At 44.7% G+C, this 17,717-nt stretch overlaps 1 protein-coding gene across 1 annotated transcript in view; it reads right to left on the reverse strand.

Moving 5' to 3' along the window:
- Epas1 (endothelial PAS domain protein 1) overlaps positions 1–11,927 on the reverse strand; it is an 83,554-nt gene extending 71,627 nt beyond the window's left edge. Inside the window, exon 1 of the mRNA XM_090337013.1 lies at positions 11,365–11,927. Coding sequence (XP_090193139.1) covers positions 11,365–11,390 — 26 coding nt within the window. The 5' untranslated portion in view covers positions 11,391–11,927. The remainder of the gene's footprint in view (positions 1–11,364) is intronic.
- Between the last annotated feature and the right edge of the window lie 5,790 nt (positions 11,928–17,717).

The raw sequence follows: 17,717 nt of genomic DNA on the forward strand, positions 1-17,717 counted from the left end.
CATTCTTGATGCGTAGCAGTGACATAGTAGCCTGATCCTTGCCTTTGATATGGAATCCTATTTACCTGTGATATCCCCAGGTTTTTTTCTTTTTAGAGAAAAATGTGATAGGTCTGCAAGCTTCCCAAGTTACTCAATCAACGAAGCAATCCCATGACTTTTTTTTTTTAAGCAGAGCTTATTTCAGAGCCAAACAATCCATGGCATTACAAGCACACATCAGAAAATAGGACATTCCTTAGGAGGCAGTGGAAGGAAGACTAAAGTTTGAAACAACCCTAGCCTACAGGATAAGATGGTAATGGGAAAGAGAGAAGGAAGAGAGAGAGGAAGGGAAGAGAGAGGAAGAATGAGGAGGAGGAAGAGGACAAGAAGGAGGAGGAAGAAAAAAATAAAAACAGGCATTTCTGCTTTTAAGTAACATGTAAGATACTCTTTGAAAGGCAAGAGCAAATAAAATTTCACTAGATAATAAGAAAATATAATCAAGTCCTTTAGCAAACATAACCAAGAGTTGGTAATAAACAGAGTATTGGTGTGGCAATTTCTATGTGATTCTGAGGAAGTTAAGAGTCCTTAGTCTAATAGGACAGTGTAAATTGTTTATGTAAGAAGAGAGGAAAGCATCTAGGTGTGGATTGGTGTAAGGAATGCATATGGGACATGGAGAGGAGACTGTGACTGTGGAACTCAGGAGGTAAGTTGGATGGTAGTGAATATAGAAGATAGCTGGGTGGGCCTTGTTTTGCCAGAGAAGCTGCAATGTAGGCCGCCTTTAGGAAAGAAAATTGGGTCAAGGCCTAATGTGTCTATTCGGGCTCTAAGCACCTCATCTTTGGAGTTCCTTCAGAAAAGAAACACTCAAGTCCCACAAAAGAAATCTTTTGTTTTGTTTTTTTTTTTCCTGTTCCACAGTGAAGATTTTCAGTGTCCCTGAACAGAACAGGAAGCAGTCCAAAGCAGCTATATCCACACCATGAAAACCTTTTCTGAGAGGCTGGGTAAGCTGTGTTGGCAGCCTGGGTGCTTCCAACGGAAATAATTTCCATGGAATCATAATTTCCATGGAACACCAGAAGATTTCAGAGTAGGGACCAGAGAGTAGACCAGAATTGCTTGCTGTCTTCTTGTCCATCACAAAGGGCCCCACCACTGGGAAGGGCACATCAGTTGAGCCAAGACCTGACAGCGGGCAAGAAAGTCAAGTGTAGTGATGGCAAAAAAATAAGTCAAAAAAGAAAAGGTGAGAAGGGCCTTGGCTCCCATGCTTCATGCACCAGTAATTCTCCATAAGTTGTGAGCAGAGAATAAAATAAAAACTAGAGCTGAATGATAATCTGGTAACATTTATAGAAGCTCCCTTGTCACCAGTGAAATGTGACCTTCATACTTTCCTTATCTTAATATCTAGGTAAACATTTGTTGTGCAAGCACACAAATAAAGGTTCTAAAGGTGAAATGTAGTATGTCTGGTAACACCATACTACTCCAAACCCAGGACCAAGAAAGCCCTTTTGGCTTCGCATATGCCCTCTCTCTCTCTTTACCCTGGGCACCAAAATTAGCTCCATCGACCTTAGCCAGTACTGGAGTGAATGCTACCATTCTAAAATAGCATCTGAGAAGTCTTAGAGAGAAATGCAAGGGTGCAGTGGTTTATAGAAACCTACTGAGCAAGCAATTTCCCCCGAATGAAATGAGCATTTTCAGGATATATTCTGGAATCTTTAAAGTGAACTGTACTCTTCTAGCTCCCTGACTCCCCCTAGATGGCAGATTTTAGATATTCTGATTTAGTCTATTAAACATGATTGTTCAGAAAACCAACTCTGTAGAGGCTATGTGTTCACAAAATATTATGGAGGTCACAGGTTCATAAAAGTGTATTCCATGCTTCAACCCTCAATTTTAACTTACAAGTCTGCACAGTCTTATTATTTCTAGACTCCTCTAAAAATCATTTATCTCCCTCTCTCAATTTTTAAAAATTTTGTATTTTGAAACAAGCAGCTTTTCACAGCATAATTTTCTGTTGTTTCCACATGGAATGCATGAACAAAGCCAAGAATTCTTTTTTTCTGTGTGCTTAAAGGCACTCTTTCCTGCAACTGTGTATGACGTATTTTCCAGAACAATCTTTCTCAACACTCCAAAGTGCTTCAGCAACAGGAAGTCGTAAAGGTAGGAAGGAGGCCTGTAAATATTTGCTGTAATTACTCATTAGTAATGAGAAGAGTTAACACTGCAGTTTGAGTCACTCCTTTGAGCTTTGGTTCATTAGATCATAATGGGAGTTTAAGGTGGTACACACAGGGGCAGAGCCTCATCCTGGTACCTTGACCCTCTTTAGGTTCTGCTTCAGATAGCTGGCTTCTTTGAACAATTCTATTTTCCAAAATGATGAAATGATGCATTGCCCTTCTTTTCCCTTACCACCAAACCATAGGCAACCAGGACAAACTTTATGTGGTGGCAGTATAAAATTTTTATCATACATTTGTTGTTGTAACACAACACCAAGAGATACAGAAAAGACATCATCTGCTAAGACACATGGAACAGCGACATAAATTATTCTTAAAAAATAAGTATATACTTTAATATGCTCTAAAGGATTTATTAAGCACTCTAAACTTTCTCAGAGTAAACGCTTTTATTCATAGTAAACTACTGATTTTCTGTAATCATAGGGTGACAGACATCAGGAGACTAAAAATAAGAAACTAAAACTCTTTCAGGGATGATTAACTAAGAATGCTAGATTTGGGGTGATTGATATAGAAGTAGGGTTAACCTGCAGGGGTCGGGAGTTTGGCCTAGTGGTAGAGTGCTTGCCTAGCATGCACTAAAACCCAGGGTTCAATTCATCGGTTCCACATACATAGAAAAAAGCCAGAAGTGGTGCTGTGGCTCAAGTGGTAGAGCTCTAGCCTTCAGAAAGTCCAAGACAGTGCTCAGGCCCTGAGCTCAAGTTCAGGATTGGCAAAAGAAGAAGAAGAAGAAGAAGAAGAAGAAGAAGAAGAAGAAGAAGAAGAAGAAGAAGAAGAAGAAGAAGAAGAAGAAGAAGAAGAAGCAGCAGCAGCAGCAGCAGCAGCAGCAGCAGCAGCAGCAGCAGCAGCAGCAGCAGGAGCAGCAGGAGCAGCAGGAGCAGCAGGAGCAGCAGGAGCAGTGGAGGAGGAGGAGGAGGAGGAGGAGGAGGAGGAGGAGGAGGAGGAGGAGGAGGAGGAGGAGGGGTTAACCTCCAACATCACAGTCATAAGGACAGCATTAATGGATCCATGTCTGCACCCACATGTCTGATTGCACAGCCTAACCAGATAAAATCACTAATCTACAATGAGTGCAAAACTTATCTCTCTCATTTTGTGTATTTTTATTGGAGGGTATCAAAGGGTAGAGGGGAAGCAGGGAATAACTGGGAGCAGAACAATCCATTTCCATGGCTTCGTGGAACTTAGACAACTCCAGATGTTGATATTCTTGAAAGAATAAACATACAGAGTGGGAGAGTAGATTAACAGCGGTAATTAGGTAGAGGAAAAAGCACAAGTCTATAAAGAGGAACTCACAAGGACCTCGATGGAGATGGAGCTATCAGTACACTGATTTCAGTGAATACAAAGTTCTGCAGATCCCATACAACTGCATGTAACCATGCACTCATACATACACACACACACACACACACACACACACACACACACACACTCACTCCCATCCACCCACATACAAGTTGGTGAAATCCTGGTGAAAACTAAACCATCTCTGTAAATCATTTTAATGTTAACTTTCTGATGTCTTAATCATTATGTAAGCTATTGCCACTCAGGAAAATAAGTGAGGGGTACAAAAGTCCTTGCAAAGTTTTCAACTTCCTGTGAATTCACAATAGTTTTATAATTAAAAAGTTTAAAAAAGAGAGAGAAGAAAAAATTCCAGATATGTACATGTCAAATAAGTAGTCTTAATCCAGTCATTTTCCTTACTGACAAGGCCCTTTTTTTGAAGTACTTTTCTAGATTAGAAAATGATGCCTCCCTACAGTCATTATCTAACAGAAATCACTCAAAACTTTAAAACTGAAGAAACTTTCACACATGAAGGTGCTTCTGGTAGGTGACAACATACAATGGGAGTTTTGCAGAGGTACCAGTGGACCCAGGAAACAGCCTAAGGCAGTGGAGCAAACCAGTATTTCTTGAGAGATTAGAAAAAAGAGCCACTTAGAAATAGATGACATTCTGGTCATTGCCATACCTGTCTCTGCCTCCAAGGATCTCAAAGGGCCTCAACACCAACATTCTTCCCAACTTCATACTTTCAGGTCAGTTCTGTGTCTCTTGTTGTAGGAACAGACAACTACTATCAAATTATATACAACCTCTACTTGACAACTACAGGTGTTGCTAGCTATGGCACAAAATCTCACACTTCCACTACACATTCGATGACATGTCATTGCCAAAATGGCTGACTTCTCCTCCCATTGGGATAAGTGTCAGGGCAATTATGGTTTACAAGGAAATCTCCAAAAGCCCTCCGGGGTCTCAGTGCAGAGGCCCACAGTACATGGTGGTGAAAGCCTGAGGCTCACCAGAGAAAAGGCTCTATAAATATGCAAAATACAATTGCAACAATCATAACTGTTTTTTTAATCCCCCCATCCTTTCTTTCCTTCCTGTGATTGCAATTTCAAAAGATCAAAAGGACTAGAGGAAGTCCTGTGCATCTTGATTTGTAGATGATTCTTCAGAAGCCACAAAGGAAGAGCTCCTAACAGGTCCTCCCCTCACAATGGAGTCCGAAGGCTAAGCAGTTATTGAAGTCTTGCCACTAGTAAAAGGTGGGTGGTGAAAGGCTTTGAACTTCTAGGGGCAGTAGAGAAACACCTCCAGTCCGATTTGAGGAAAAAAAATCTATGAAAAAGTTAAGAAAAGCCAGGAGTTCCAAGTCTTCAGATATTTAATCCTTATCTCTGTGTGAGGTTTGATGTAAGGGATGAATCACTAAAGAGAAAAGTCATTATAATAATTATAACTACAACAACAAAAGCAGTTATCATTTATAAAGTGCTGACCACATTTAGACATGGTATTAAGTGCTTTATAGATCTCTTAGGCAAGGCAAGGAGGCATGGAGCAGAGAATAAGACTATGGACTCTGGAAACACTTGGACCACACTGAGTCTCAGCTTTTCCATGTTACCTAGGACCTTGGGTAGAAACCTTGTTATACTTTAGCTTTCCTACCAGTGAAGTGGGGATAATAATAGGGCTTCCACCACATGGTTGTTATAAAGATTAAAAGTGTTAATCCATGTAAAGTTCTGATGACTGAGTTGACATAAAAGACTATTTAGGTTTTCAGGGTTTTTTGTTTGTTTGTTTTCGTCTTTGTTGGTACTGAGAATCGAACCCAGAATGTTGTACTTGCTAGGCAAGCGCTTTGCCATGAACACATCCTAGCCTATCAGGTTTTGTTTTGCCCTCCTGAATGTATGATTTCTGCTAAGGATACATACCTTTTTAGGGCATAGAAGGACCTCCAAATAACTTTTTGAGAATAATGGAAAATATGAGTATATATTTGTTTTTCATGGGCACATTAATAAGCATTAACCAAATGAATCACAGCAGAATTATCCCTCTGAAGGGTACTTGGCTCCCCTTGCTTCCATTACTAAGGGCACACACGCAGGCAGGCCAACTGGGCACTGTTGAAGTTACATTGCACCACAAGATCTTCACTGGACACATACACCTACCTCTTGTTACCTCTTCCAGACAGGGAGAGACACTGAGCATAAAATGCCAGGGTAGTCTAAGACCGCAACAGAAATATCTTGAAATGTTAATACAGTTACCAAATCAGGCATTTAAAAGCAAGTCACTTATTCCAGATCTGAAAGGCTAAGCTGAACTGATTTTGCTCAGGAAAAAAAAATTACTAATACTTTACACATAATTTTAGAGATTTTCAGAGTATTCACTGAAATCATTTACAAAGCCTGAGTAAAAAGCCCTTAGTCTTTTTCTTTCTCTTCCGTGTGTGTGTGTGTGTGTGTGTGTGTGTGTGTGTGTGTGTGTGTGTGGTGTTTGTCTCTTTTTTTTAGTACTGGGGATGGAAACCAGAACATTGCACTTGTTAGGCAAGTGTTTTGTTTGCTCCTGAGCTACAATATTTTTTCTTTCTTTTTTGGGGGGCTTTTTAAGGCCCAGACTAGGGCTTAAACTTGCTACTTGATGGTTTTGCTACCCCCAGCCCAAGGTTTGGTTATTTATTTTCTTCCCCCCTCACCACTCTGTTCTTAAGGAGTCCTGAATATCTCCATTGTTATCCTCAGTTGAACAATAAAGCCTCACCGCCTATAATTTATGGAGATGTACAAGATTTCTCCCTTTCTTGCTCCTCACTCAAGGCAAATGTTGAAAGGAGACCAGTCAGTTTTGGAGAGCTTTTCTGTCTATGTTGTCATAGTTCATGATAGAGAATACCCTTGAGCTCTCCATGCTTTCTTTACCCTCATTAGCCCCAAACTTGAACGTCTCTAGCATTCTTTCCCTAGGAGCCTGTTTTTAAACTAGTGTTTGGCCCTACCCTGTGTAATTCTAGGGACCGTATGAACCAGCTCCCCTCACTCCCACAATGTGTGTGTGTGTGTGTGTGTGTGTGTGTGTGTGTGTAAATACAATTCAGAGCATCCTATCTTCAGCTTCAAAATATCTGATTTCTCCAGGAAAGACACATAAAAATATTTGATGCCTCCAGAAAAATTCCCAGCTTATTTTTTCATGACCTTTTTCCTTTGTGGTATGTGTATCCTTCATAGATTTCCCCAGACTAAGCAACTTCAAGATAACAGATCCCCTATTTCCTAGGCTTCTCTTCATATCATTTTACCTAGATTGGAAATAAGTGTTCAACATACTTTGTTGTGTTGCTGATTTATATCTTAGTGTGAAAATCACTATGAGAATAGAAATCATGAGACTAGGGGTTGGAGGTAAAGGTTTGGAGGTACTCAGAACAGACATTGTTAACTATTTAATACTGGCAAAAAGCCAAGCCTGTTACAGTTCTGTCATTAATGGCCTTTACTAAAAAGCTGAAGTTAAAAAATAGGCTAAAATGAAAGAGAAAATAATCATGTCTGTATAGGACAGAAACTGAGAAAATACTAAAACGAACAAACCAAAAAAGCAAGTACTGAATAAAAAAGCTGAAAACTGGAAAAGCTTAAATTTTCAGATAATTAATGACAGCCAATATTTGCAAACATATTAAAGTCTTAGAATACTAAGAATTATCTAATTGGTTCTTGCTATTTTTTAAACACTTTACAGAGTAGATTCCTAGAAAGTTTAGAATCACTTTACAAATACAGAGACAGACACAGAAGGATAGAGAAATTGATTACATTCTAAGTAAATTAGACTCTTTTAGTTTGTGGTTTTTTCACTTCTTGTGAAAATGCCAACTCACCCCATCCATACAAGAAGCAATCAAGTTTTCTACTTCACAAAGCAATCTCCGTGGAGAAGCAATCCTGACTTTAGTTTTAATAAAATCTATGCAGAAGTAGATATTTCTTCTAACTGAAATAAGAGGACACTAAAACACTGTGTTTTTACTTCCCAAAGTTTACACATACTGAAACCAGCATCAATGGCTCTTTCCCTCTCTCCCTCTTTCTTTTTCTTTACTCTCTCTTGCACTTTCTTTGACATAAAGAAAACAGTAACACTCTGGCTACAGCCTGAGGCTCCCATAATTATCTTGAAAAGCAAATAGCTCTACAAAGTTCCCAGGCATGGTGGGCAGAGGTGGATTGCTCAGATCATTTGGAAATCATCCTTACTGTCTAGAGATATTTAAGAGCTGGGAATAGTCTTACAAACACACATACTAATTGAAAGTAATGGTCTAGAGTCATGATTCTTATCAGCACTAATTTTCCTTGTGATTAGACAAATTGTTTTATCTTCTCTGGGTCTTATCCAGAAAGAGAAAATATTTGACTAGATTGTTTCCTTGATCCCTTATAAAATAATCTTGAAGTTCCTATCAGCGACAGTGAACAAATTTGAAGCCACAGTATTCTTTAGCACTCCATAAAAGTGGTAAGAATTGGTAATGTATTACACCAAGTTTGCACCAATCATTTTAAAAGTGATGTCAAATGTTGAAAGTATATGTATAAAATATGCTTCAAATGTCTAGCAATAAGTTTTCTTCAGAGTTGGAAAAAATGGGCTCTCATTTTATTTCAACAGGGAAACAACTTCCAGCTGGTGTGAAAAGAGAAAGATAGTTTGGAAACTTCTAGTAAAACTGTCTCCAATTCCACCTCCATCTTCCAACATTGCCCTGCTCTAAGTAATATAAACATTCTTGAAAGGTGCTCATACCTAAATCAGCCTTAGGGATTGGACTTTGATCCCCGATTATCCAAGAATCACACTTACATTTACCTTAACTACTTTGCAAATCCCCATGCCGCTCAAGAATGTCCACACTAAGATCTGCCTAGAATTGGAGCCTGGTGGCTTAAGGAGGCCTTTACCAAAACTCAAGATCTTTATTTCTTTTTATTTTTTTCTACCAAGACCAGCTAGACAACCAGCATTTTCCCTAACATAGCCATGTACATATTAATGTTTTGGAACAAAATAATCTGGCCCACTTCTTGAGGAGTTACTCTTAGAATGGCCATTACAAAAATTTGTTTGTGCACTTTGAGCATTTGGGAAGAAATGGCTCTGAATCAGAAGAAGAAGAAACACAAACCTTTAACAACCGGTAGTCAGAATGAGCAGAAAGTGCCCTTGGTATTTGTGAAACACTGAGAGATTCATTGTAGTGGATCACAAATTTTAATTATATCTTGGTCTCTTTAAAGCCAGCAAACCATGCCTGAAACAGAAAGTAAATTAAGCTAGTCACTGGTGGCACACACCTCTAATTGTAGCTACTCAGGAGGCTGAGTTTTGAGGACTGTAGTTCAAAGCCAGCCAGAAAAGTTCATGACATTCTTATTTCCAATTAACCAGCAAAAAGAAGTTGAGGTGTGGCTCAAGTGGTAGAGTACTTGCCTCATGTTCAGCTGAGCGAGAGCATCCTGGGACTGAGTTCAAGACCCTGGCACATTATTTTTTAAGTAAATGAATTTCAAAACCAGATTCAGCTAACAGTAATTGTTCAATCCCTAATAGGCCCCTGGAAAGTGAGAGACACGGGGTTTGTCCTTCCCTCTGTGCCAGAAAACCCCAGGCAGGTCACAGAGTGTGAGTCGAAAGGCTCAGCCACCAACGGAGTGCTGCAATATACCCAGGGGCCTCCTCCTAGGGGTTTGACTGTTAAAATCAGCACTCTTTACCAATAATTTGCAACTTTCTTCCCAATCCCCTTTGGGCTCTCCCATCTCTCTGCCACTCCCCCTACCAAGGAGCAACTCCAGCCCAATGTATCCAACCATTTTCTCCTTGCTCCCAAGTCTCTCTGGACTAGGAGTATACACAGTAGCAGAGGACCCAGGGCCCAAGCTCCTGAGAGAAGCTGACACTTCACTCATTTGTCAAGATCGCCATCAGATCCCACCTCCTCCGTCCTTGCGAAATTCGCCCGGAGGCATCACCGGTGTAAAATGTACAGTAAATTCGTCTCCCTGCTCCGGACCTCACCAGAGCTGAGTGCTCTCCGAGGGACTGTCTGTAACTTTCATTTTTAATTGTGTAGTCAAGTAGGCACATTACGTTTGGCTTTACAAAACGTACTGGTGTTTTCAAACGCTCCAGTATTTTCCTTGCTTCACCTGAGCTCAAAGGACACAGGACCTCGGAGCTGCTCCAGAACTGAGGGGCACCTGGGCTGTGGACTCTGGCTCCCTTACCAGCCTGGGGCCCGGGACGCAGCTGAGCTGCTGCCAGGATGGGGAGCCTGGCTCAATACCGCCCGCCCGCCCTTCCCGCCCCCCTCCCCGCCCCCCCTCCCCCCCAGCGATCTGGGAGTGAAGGGCCGGGGCTCAGGGCCAGGACAGCAGCGATTCGCTCCAGTTTATCAACTCCTTATCGGTGCCCCGAGGTGGGAGCTGCCGCTTTCCACCCCTGGATAGTCTCTGGCTCCGATCCTGCAGTGGACATCTGAACACGAGCAAATCAGCTCTGGTCCTGAACCCTCCAAGCCACCCCCTTCCTTCATGGACCGGCCCCCTTAAGACCCTCACCACCCCACAGCCACCCGGCCCCGGGTCACCACGACTCAATTTCAAAGCTGTGCCATCCCGTTCCGGGCACCAGCAGGCCATCGCGGCCGTGTCGCCACCGAGCCGCGGACTTGAAAGCACCAGGCCACGGGGGTAGAACGGGTGGGAGAGTGGAGTGGAGTGGAGGGGGTCCGATGGTGAGCCAGGCCACGTTTGAGGGGGGGCGAGGCCGTACCCACGCTCGGAGCGCTCGGACCCGTGCTCCACGAGACCTGGGCCCCGCAGGACCGAGGGGGGGCAGGAGGGGAGCGGGAGGGCAATGAAGGTCGGTCGGAGTTGCCTCTCACCCAGTGCCCAAAGATTCGTGAGGGCGGGCAGGCAGGAGGGCAGGCAGGCCGATGCGGCTGCCCTTCTCTGTCCTCTCAGGAGTCAGGCACCCGGGGACGCCCGGTGTCGCCATCCCCTCCCCGCACACTCGGGCGACACCTGCCCCTACAGGGCAATCCAGGTCACTACCCACTCTCCAGCGGAGTCAAAGTGCAGGGCGAGGGAAGGGGACTGTGGAGCCTGGGTGAAGCGGGGCCCTCCGCCGCGCTCCGGCCCCCTAGGCGGGGTGTTGGGGGGTTAGGGGATCGTCTCAAGAGTCGCGCTCCACCTTCCGCCCGCCCGGGTGCCAGCTTGGGGCTCAGCGCCCGCACCGCAACTGATCTGGAAGGACCTGGGCGGACGGGGTCGGTCGGGAATAGGGGGAAAAGCGGCGTGGCTACTGCCCCGACTTGGGAGAGCGGAGAAAGTCGAGGGCATCAACTCAGAAACGTCTCAACCTGCTGGCGACGGTGGGTCACCGGGTGCCGGCAACCGGAGATGGTGGAAGGCGCCTGGGGCGCACCCGTGACCTCCAGGGCCATCTCCCCAGGCCTGTACGCGCGGGTTCGCGGCTCCTTCCGGCCACGGTACTCGGGTCCCACTACGAAACCTCAGCTCCCGGTACCCGAGCCAACAACCTGCTCGACCCTCCAGGTCGATGTACCTTTTCGCAGAACGCTCCCCCCGCCCCCACCGCACGGCTCTCCCTACGCTCCCGAGTCCCGCCAGCCCCGCGCCCTGCGGTGCGGCCCGGGCGTCGCGCACCCGCCTTCTCGCCGGCCGGCCGGCCGCCTTACCTTTTCTTCTCGTTGTCAGCTGTCATTGTCGCCGAGCCAAACACCTGGGCTCCCCGGCCCGCCGTGCGGAAGCTGCCTTCGCGGTGGCTCCGGTCCGCTCCCGGAGGTCCGAGCGGGGGATGAAAAGTCCTCAGACGCTCACAGGTCCAAATGCCCCGCACCGTCAGGTGGAAGTGTGCGGGGCGGGCGGCCGGGCGCGGGGGAGGGGGCCGGAGAGGTGGCGGGGAGGAACCTGCGCGCGGAGGCGGGGCCGGGAAAGGAGTGGCAGGAGGTTGTCCGGCGCGACCCGAGCGCGGAGCAGGGAATCCAAGTTTCTTTCTTTCCGCTTTTGTTGTCGCTGTCGTTGTTTTCCTGCCCTGGAACCAGAGTCACTTGCCTTGAGTTTTCAAAACTTGAAGCGGCTTCCAGGACGCGAGTTGGAAAGGAGTCCGGGGCCGAGCGGACGCTGAGATGACCATACAGTCTCAGGACACTGCCGAGGATTGTACGGCCGCCTCAGGAGAGCTGGGGCGGAGCGCGGCGGCGGACGCCGGAGCTGTGCAGCTGGCCGCTCCCGAATGTCCGCCTCCCGCAGCTACCGTCCCACTTTAAAAACTCCGGTGGCCCATGAGGGGGAGGGCGCGAGTGGGAGGGTGCGAGGGGCGCGGGCGCAGGAGGGGGCGGGGACCGGGGGAGGGAAGCGCGCCGGAGGGCCACGCCCCCGCCGCAAGCCCCGCCCCCCGCGTCCCGGCTTCCCACTGCGCCCGAGCCAATGGGAAGGCGCGGCCGAAGACGCTGCCCCGCCCCTAGCACGCCCCCTGCCCCGGCTCTGGCCGCTTCGGGGGAGCCTCGGCCCAGCCTCCTCCCTCGGCTGGTCCGCTAGTTGTTGTCGTTGAGGTCGAAGGGGTGGCGGGTAGTAAGGGTGGGACTTAATGCTGGGGAGGTGCCACTAGTCGGGGTCTAGGGTCGCGTCTGCGGGGGAGCGGGGTGTGGGAGCGAGAGTGCCCCCAGCGCTGGAGCGCGCCACCGCGCCCACGTCCTGACACCCACGCCGTGCCCTTGGGGCGAGGGCAGCGCTGAGGAGGCGGAGGGTCTTCCTCCGTACCGCGGTGCTCCCGCCCACTGCGTAGCCACCTGGGCTGGGTGTAAGGAATTCTGACCGACCCGGGTGACGCACTCTTCCGAGCAGAACTCGGCTGACCTTGCTATCTGAGAGGTCTGGGAGAACGTGCAATGCTAATGAGCTAGAGTTGAGCCCAGGGTCCTCTGCAAGGTGTGTTAGGCTGGGGTTGGGGAGAGGTCTGTCCTGCAGTCTCCTACTCTCATACCCCATCGCCATGCGTTCTCCATTAGGCCCAGAATTGGATCTGGTTCCCGCGTGTGATCTTGGAGTGAGAATTGGCAGAATGTGCTCAAGCCATGGGAGCTTGAGCCTGCCCTTTGTGTCTCCAAGGTTCAAGGATAGTCCTAGGAAGATGAAGAATTAAAGCACTGGGAAATCGTGGATCCAAGCGTCCTTGCAAGCAGTTGTTAACTTTGAAGTTTGGTTTTGAAGGCTGTCTCTCACCTATGCTGTGTGCATGTCAGCCCTGCTCTTCCACGGGCTTTATGTGATCCACGGGGGAAATTTTAGAAAGGGAAGCAGGAGGTTCTTAATGTTTGAGGCCTGGGGAAGGAACCATAGGCTTCACAAGTGTGAACTGACCAGAAAGCAAGGGCAGAAGATTGGACTGCCCTGAGATCCCAAACCATCTGAAGGGAGCTCAGCTTTGTTTTAGCATATAATAACTAAACACACATACCTCCCCGCCAAGTACACAGGAAGGGTTATAGGGATGTTTTTGAAGAGCCCTGGGACGTAGACTAGGGAGAGGAGAAGTCAACGGAGAAATGGACAACTGGACGCATTAACCCATTTGTTTTTAGAAACAGCATGTGTACGACTTAGAAATCAAGTAGTATGTCTGACAAACTCAAAGACATTTCTCTCTAGAAAGCTGATGGGTAATCTTCCTGGCTTCTCCAGTCAGCTAATCCTGTTGGACACATTTCTTTATCTTAATGAGGTTCAGTTGTGTCTACCAATGAGGACCAGAGAAGCTTATTTAATTAATGAACTTTATTAACAAAAAGCTCATTTACCTGACACTGGAGTTGAACAATACCCAAGCACTTTAGTAGCTTCACGGTGCACAAAGTTGTTCTTTATCAGAGTGCCTGAGGCCTATGCTATGCTTGGCAGGTCCCAAAGCAACACTTCTAAGAAATACAGAATACATTTCAGCAGGGTTAGAAGTTAGCTTTGGTGATGGTTCTTTAAAAAGAGGAAAGGTAGGGGATGGCAATGCTTTGCATGTGTGAGGTTCATACGTAACACATACAAAAGGAAGAGTAAGGGATTACTGAAGAACACATTAGCCACAATAGCATAGCTTCTTCCCTACAGCCTCTTTCTAATTGGGATTTGATGAGTGGAAGGTCTCAATCTAAGATAAACAGCTCAACAGATTTTTGTGAAAATCTGAACAGATAGCTTTGAAGATGGATATTTTGGCAGTGGTTTAGAGAGAAAACCCAAAGCCCTGCGTAATTTCTAAAAGGATTGCACCCAGCCTTGTTTACAGGAGAGCCATGGACCCAGTGATCCCTGAAGAGTTCTTCTAGGATTCAGTTCAACAATTTTTGCAAGAAGGAACTGAGAGTGTGAATCAGATGCAGGCGGTTTTCACTTTTTAGAAGTCTTGGGGAACTAAGGGGGGTAAAGTTTTGAAAGTTGATGGTAGGTGAAGGTGCCAGAGTTGTATTCCTGGCTTAGAGGGGTATCTCTAGAGACATTGATGTTAGGGCCACAGAGGGCAGCAGAGGGCACCCATAAACAAAGCTCCTCAGCTGCTTAAAATGGGAGCAAATTGTTCATCTCTCAGCAGTCCTCCTGTCTGTCTCCCAACTTCCTGCTGCACTGCTTGGGAATAAGGGCTGTGGAACCAATGAAATACCTAATTTAATTAAACAAAGACAAGACTGGATCTTGTAAAGTATCCTATTCAAAAGATGAATTTGAAATTAGAGACTAATTTACAAATTTGGTAGAGGGAAAGCACTAGTGATAAACAGGTAGGTGAGAAAAAGATGACCTCAGGAGTCCTATCAGAGTAACAGTTGGTCCAGAATATGGCTAGAAATCAGACTGGAAAAGGTGAGACTAGCAAAAGAGATCGTCCATCACAGACTGAGCTGCTACTACATTAGTCTACTTAGCAGCTTTCTGTGGATCATCACAATAGCTGTTAGGAAGAGGCAAAAGAAGGAAGGCCCTGGATCTCAGAATTTGTCCCTGTCCTGTGCATACATTATCTCATATAATACCCATCTGATCCTCATTTGTTTATTTAGTTTGTTTCAGAAAGGGAGAGCATAGAAGATGGCCATCTGACAGGCCATGGCTCCTTCTCTAATTGAAAAGCTTTCCTTCACTCTGGCATGGTACTGCATCCAAACAATGCCAACCTCTCATTCTGTGACTTTACATAATCTATCATCCCTGTCACTGAAATCCAGGATCAAAAAGCCATACCCCCTGTGCTTGGCTTCAGGCCAAACAAGAAGATGATTTTATAAACGTATGCTATCTCTATTGTTAAGTACCATATCTCTTGTCCCCACAAATCCAGAATTTGCCATCTTTCAAAAAGAGCTCTGGGATTTTTATTGAAGAGAATACTTTTTGCTTATTGGAATATGCTTCCCAATAAGAGGGAATTAGCTATAACCCCAGCTTCTCCATCCCTTACGTCTTGATTACCAATTACTTTCAGATTAATGTTTTCCGTTGCCAGACCTAAGGATGGAATTGTAGCAATGAGAGATCTTTGGACTTATCTCCTCATCATTGGCTTATGTCTACTCTGCTGTGTTGTCTCGTTGTCAATCTAGTGAAGAACAGGAATTCTCTTCCCTCCAGGAGGATACAGCTCAATTAAATACATACTACATTTTCCAAATTTATTCACTGTTTAAGATTTCTGACACCAACAGGCATTTCCCCCCAAAATTGTTTTTAACTTCAGGGAAAACATATAGTTAATATTTTTAATAATGAAAATTGAGGAGAAAATCATACTTTATACAACATGTGTGGCAAGTATTTGGCAATGGTAGGTTGGGATGGCTTGAGATAGTGAATGAAAAGCAGAAAAATCTGGAGTCCCAGTCATATCCATGTTTAGGAACAAGAGAAGCTCATGTCATATTGTTCAGGTATCCAGGCTGCTGGTGGGTGTAACCTCTAAGGCAATATATATATATATATACATATATATATGGCACTCATGTGAGTGGAATGGTAGATAGGAAGGACGTATCAGTCTCACCTTCAAAAATGGCATGAACAGAAATGACCTACACCACATACACATAAAAAGCCAGAAGTTGTGCTGTGGCACAACAAGTGGTAGTAGAGCTTTGGCTTTGAAGAAAGCTCAAGGACAGTGCTTATGCCCTGAATTCTAGCCCTAGGACTGGCAGAAAAACAAAGAAAGAAAATGGCTTTTGAAAGCTTTTTTCTTTTGTCCACTTCAAAAGGAACATGATGAGCATGATTTAACACAGAGAAGGACTAGCAATTGGCTTTCTAGAACAGAATTGTCACCATCACAGACTCTCTCCTTCCCACAAAAAGGGAATACTATTTATGCTAAGGCCCAATGACACCAAACTTGGGCATTTATCCAACAGAATACAAGTCAACACACACACACACACACACACACACACACACACACTATCATAGGTGTACTATTCACAATTGTTAAGTTATAGAAACAGCCAAGATAACTTACAATGGATGAGTAGACCAAGAATGAATATATGTATATATATATATGTATTTCATTCAACAAGGAGAATAATATATCATTTGTAGGGAAATGGATGAACCTGGAAAAAAAATTAAATCAGATTCAGAGAGACGAAAGCCACACATTTTCTCTCAAATGTGGAAGTTAGATCTGAATTATAAAAATACATAAAATATGTATAAAAATACATAAAACAGGGCCAAATGTATGTATACACAGTTGAACTGACTGAAGTATATTATATGTAGGGAGGATTCCAGTGGTGTAACTCCTGTGAAACAATAAATAGTTTTACAAAATGAATACCAGGAAGTAGAAACATGTTTTGTCAGAGAGAAAGAGGACTGACTCAAAGAGAAAGTGGGAGTTCAGCCTGGGGGAAGAGGGGAGATGGATGTGGAGGTAAAGGATAGGTGAATATAGTCATAATATTGAACACACATATATGAAAATATGACCAGGTAACTTGAAGGAATAAATGGCATTGGGACACAACAGAGTGGAGAATGATGAAAGACACGACATTGATCAAGTGCAGAATCCAGGATTTGATCCCCAGTACCAAAAAGGAAATGACACACACAAAAAACAAAACGTAAAAAATGCAAACAACAGGCTGGGAGTTTGGCCTAATAGTAGAGTGCTGCCTAGCATACATGGAGACCCAGGATCAGTTCCTTGGTGCCACATACATAGAAAAAAGCCGGAAGTGATGCTGAGATTCCAATGGTAGAGATCTAGCCTTGAGAAAGTCCAAGGACTGCGCTCAAGCCCAGGACTGGCAAAACAAACAAACAAACAAAAAAGCATGAACAACAGCAACAACAAAATCTTTCAAACAATTTTTAAAATAGTGGAGAGAATATTGCCTCTTTGTGATGTCCATTGGCTATGTAAGGGCCTTTTATGTGCATATCATTTTGGCGTTGGACCTGAGTCCTTCTGAGGTCTTGATTTCAGAGAGGAGAAATAGAGGGATACTTCTGAAGCACACATGGGCATACCCCTAATGCACCTTTGCATATACATGCACATACATACAGATTCCCCTCCTCATGCACCAAACTAAGAGGCAGATTGCCATGCAAACATTAAACTGCATTTCTCTTGAATGATAAGAATCTCACAGACTTTTGTGCCTGTGCTGGCTTTGAACTGCTATCCTCAGATCTCAGCCTCCTGAGTAGCTGGGATTACAGGCGTGAGCCACCAGCACCCAGCTCAAAACCTACTTTAATATAGCCAAGACAGAAACAATTAGAAGAATTAATTGGCTACTACATAAAATTAACTATTAACATAGGGCATGCCAAAACTCATTGTTTCAAAGTTTTGAAATGCCTGTGTTTCACCTTCCTTCCTCTTTGGGGGAAGTGTCACTGAGCACTTTAAACACAGCTGGTCTTACAACACTAAGATTCAAACATCCTAGACTTTAAGCCTCTGAGGTGACCAAGAGAAAAATCCCTGGGGGTTAAAATCTGAAGCATTTACAGGCACATTCTCAGCATTGCATCC

Source organism: Megascapheus bottae, chromosome 7 (assembly GCF_031878675.1).
Source record: "Megascapheus bottae isolate mThoBot1 chromosome 7, mThoBot2.hap1, whole genome shotgun sequence".
NCBI classification, from domain to species: Eukaryota; Metazoa; Chordata; class Mammalia; order Rodentia; family Geomyidae; genus Megascapheus; species Megascapheus bottae.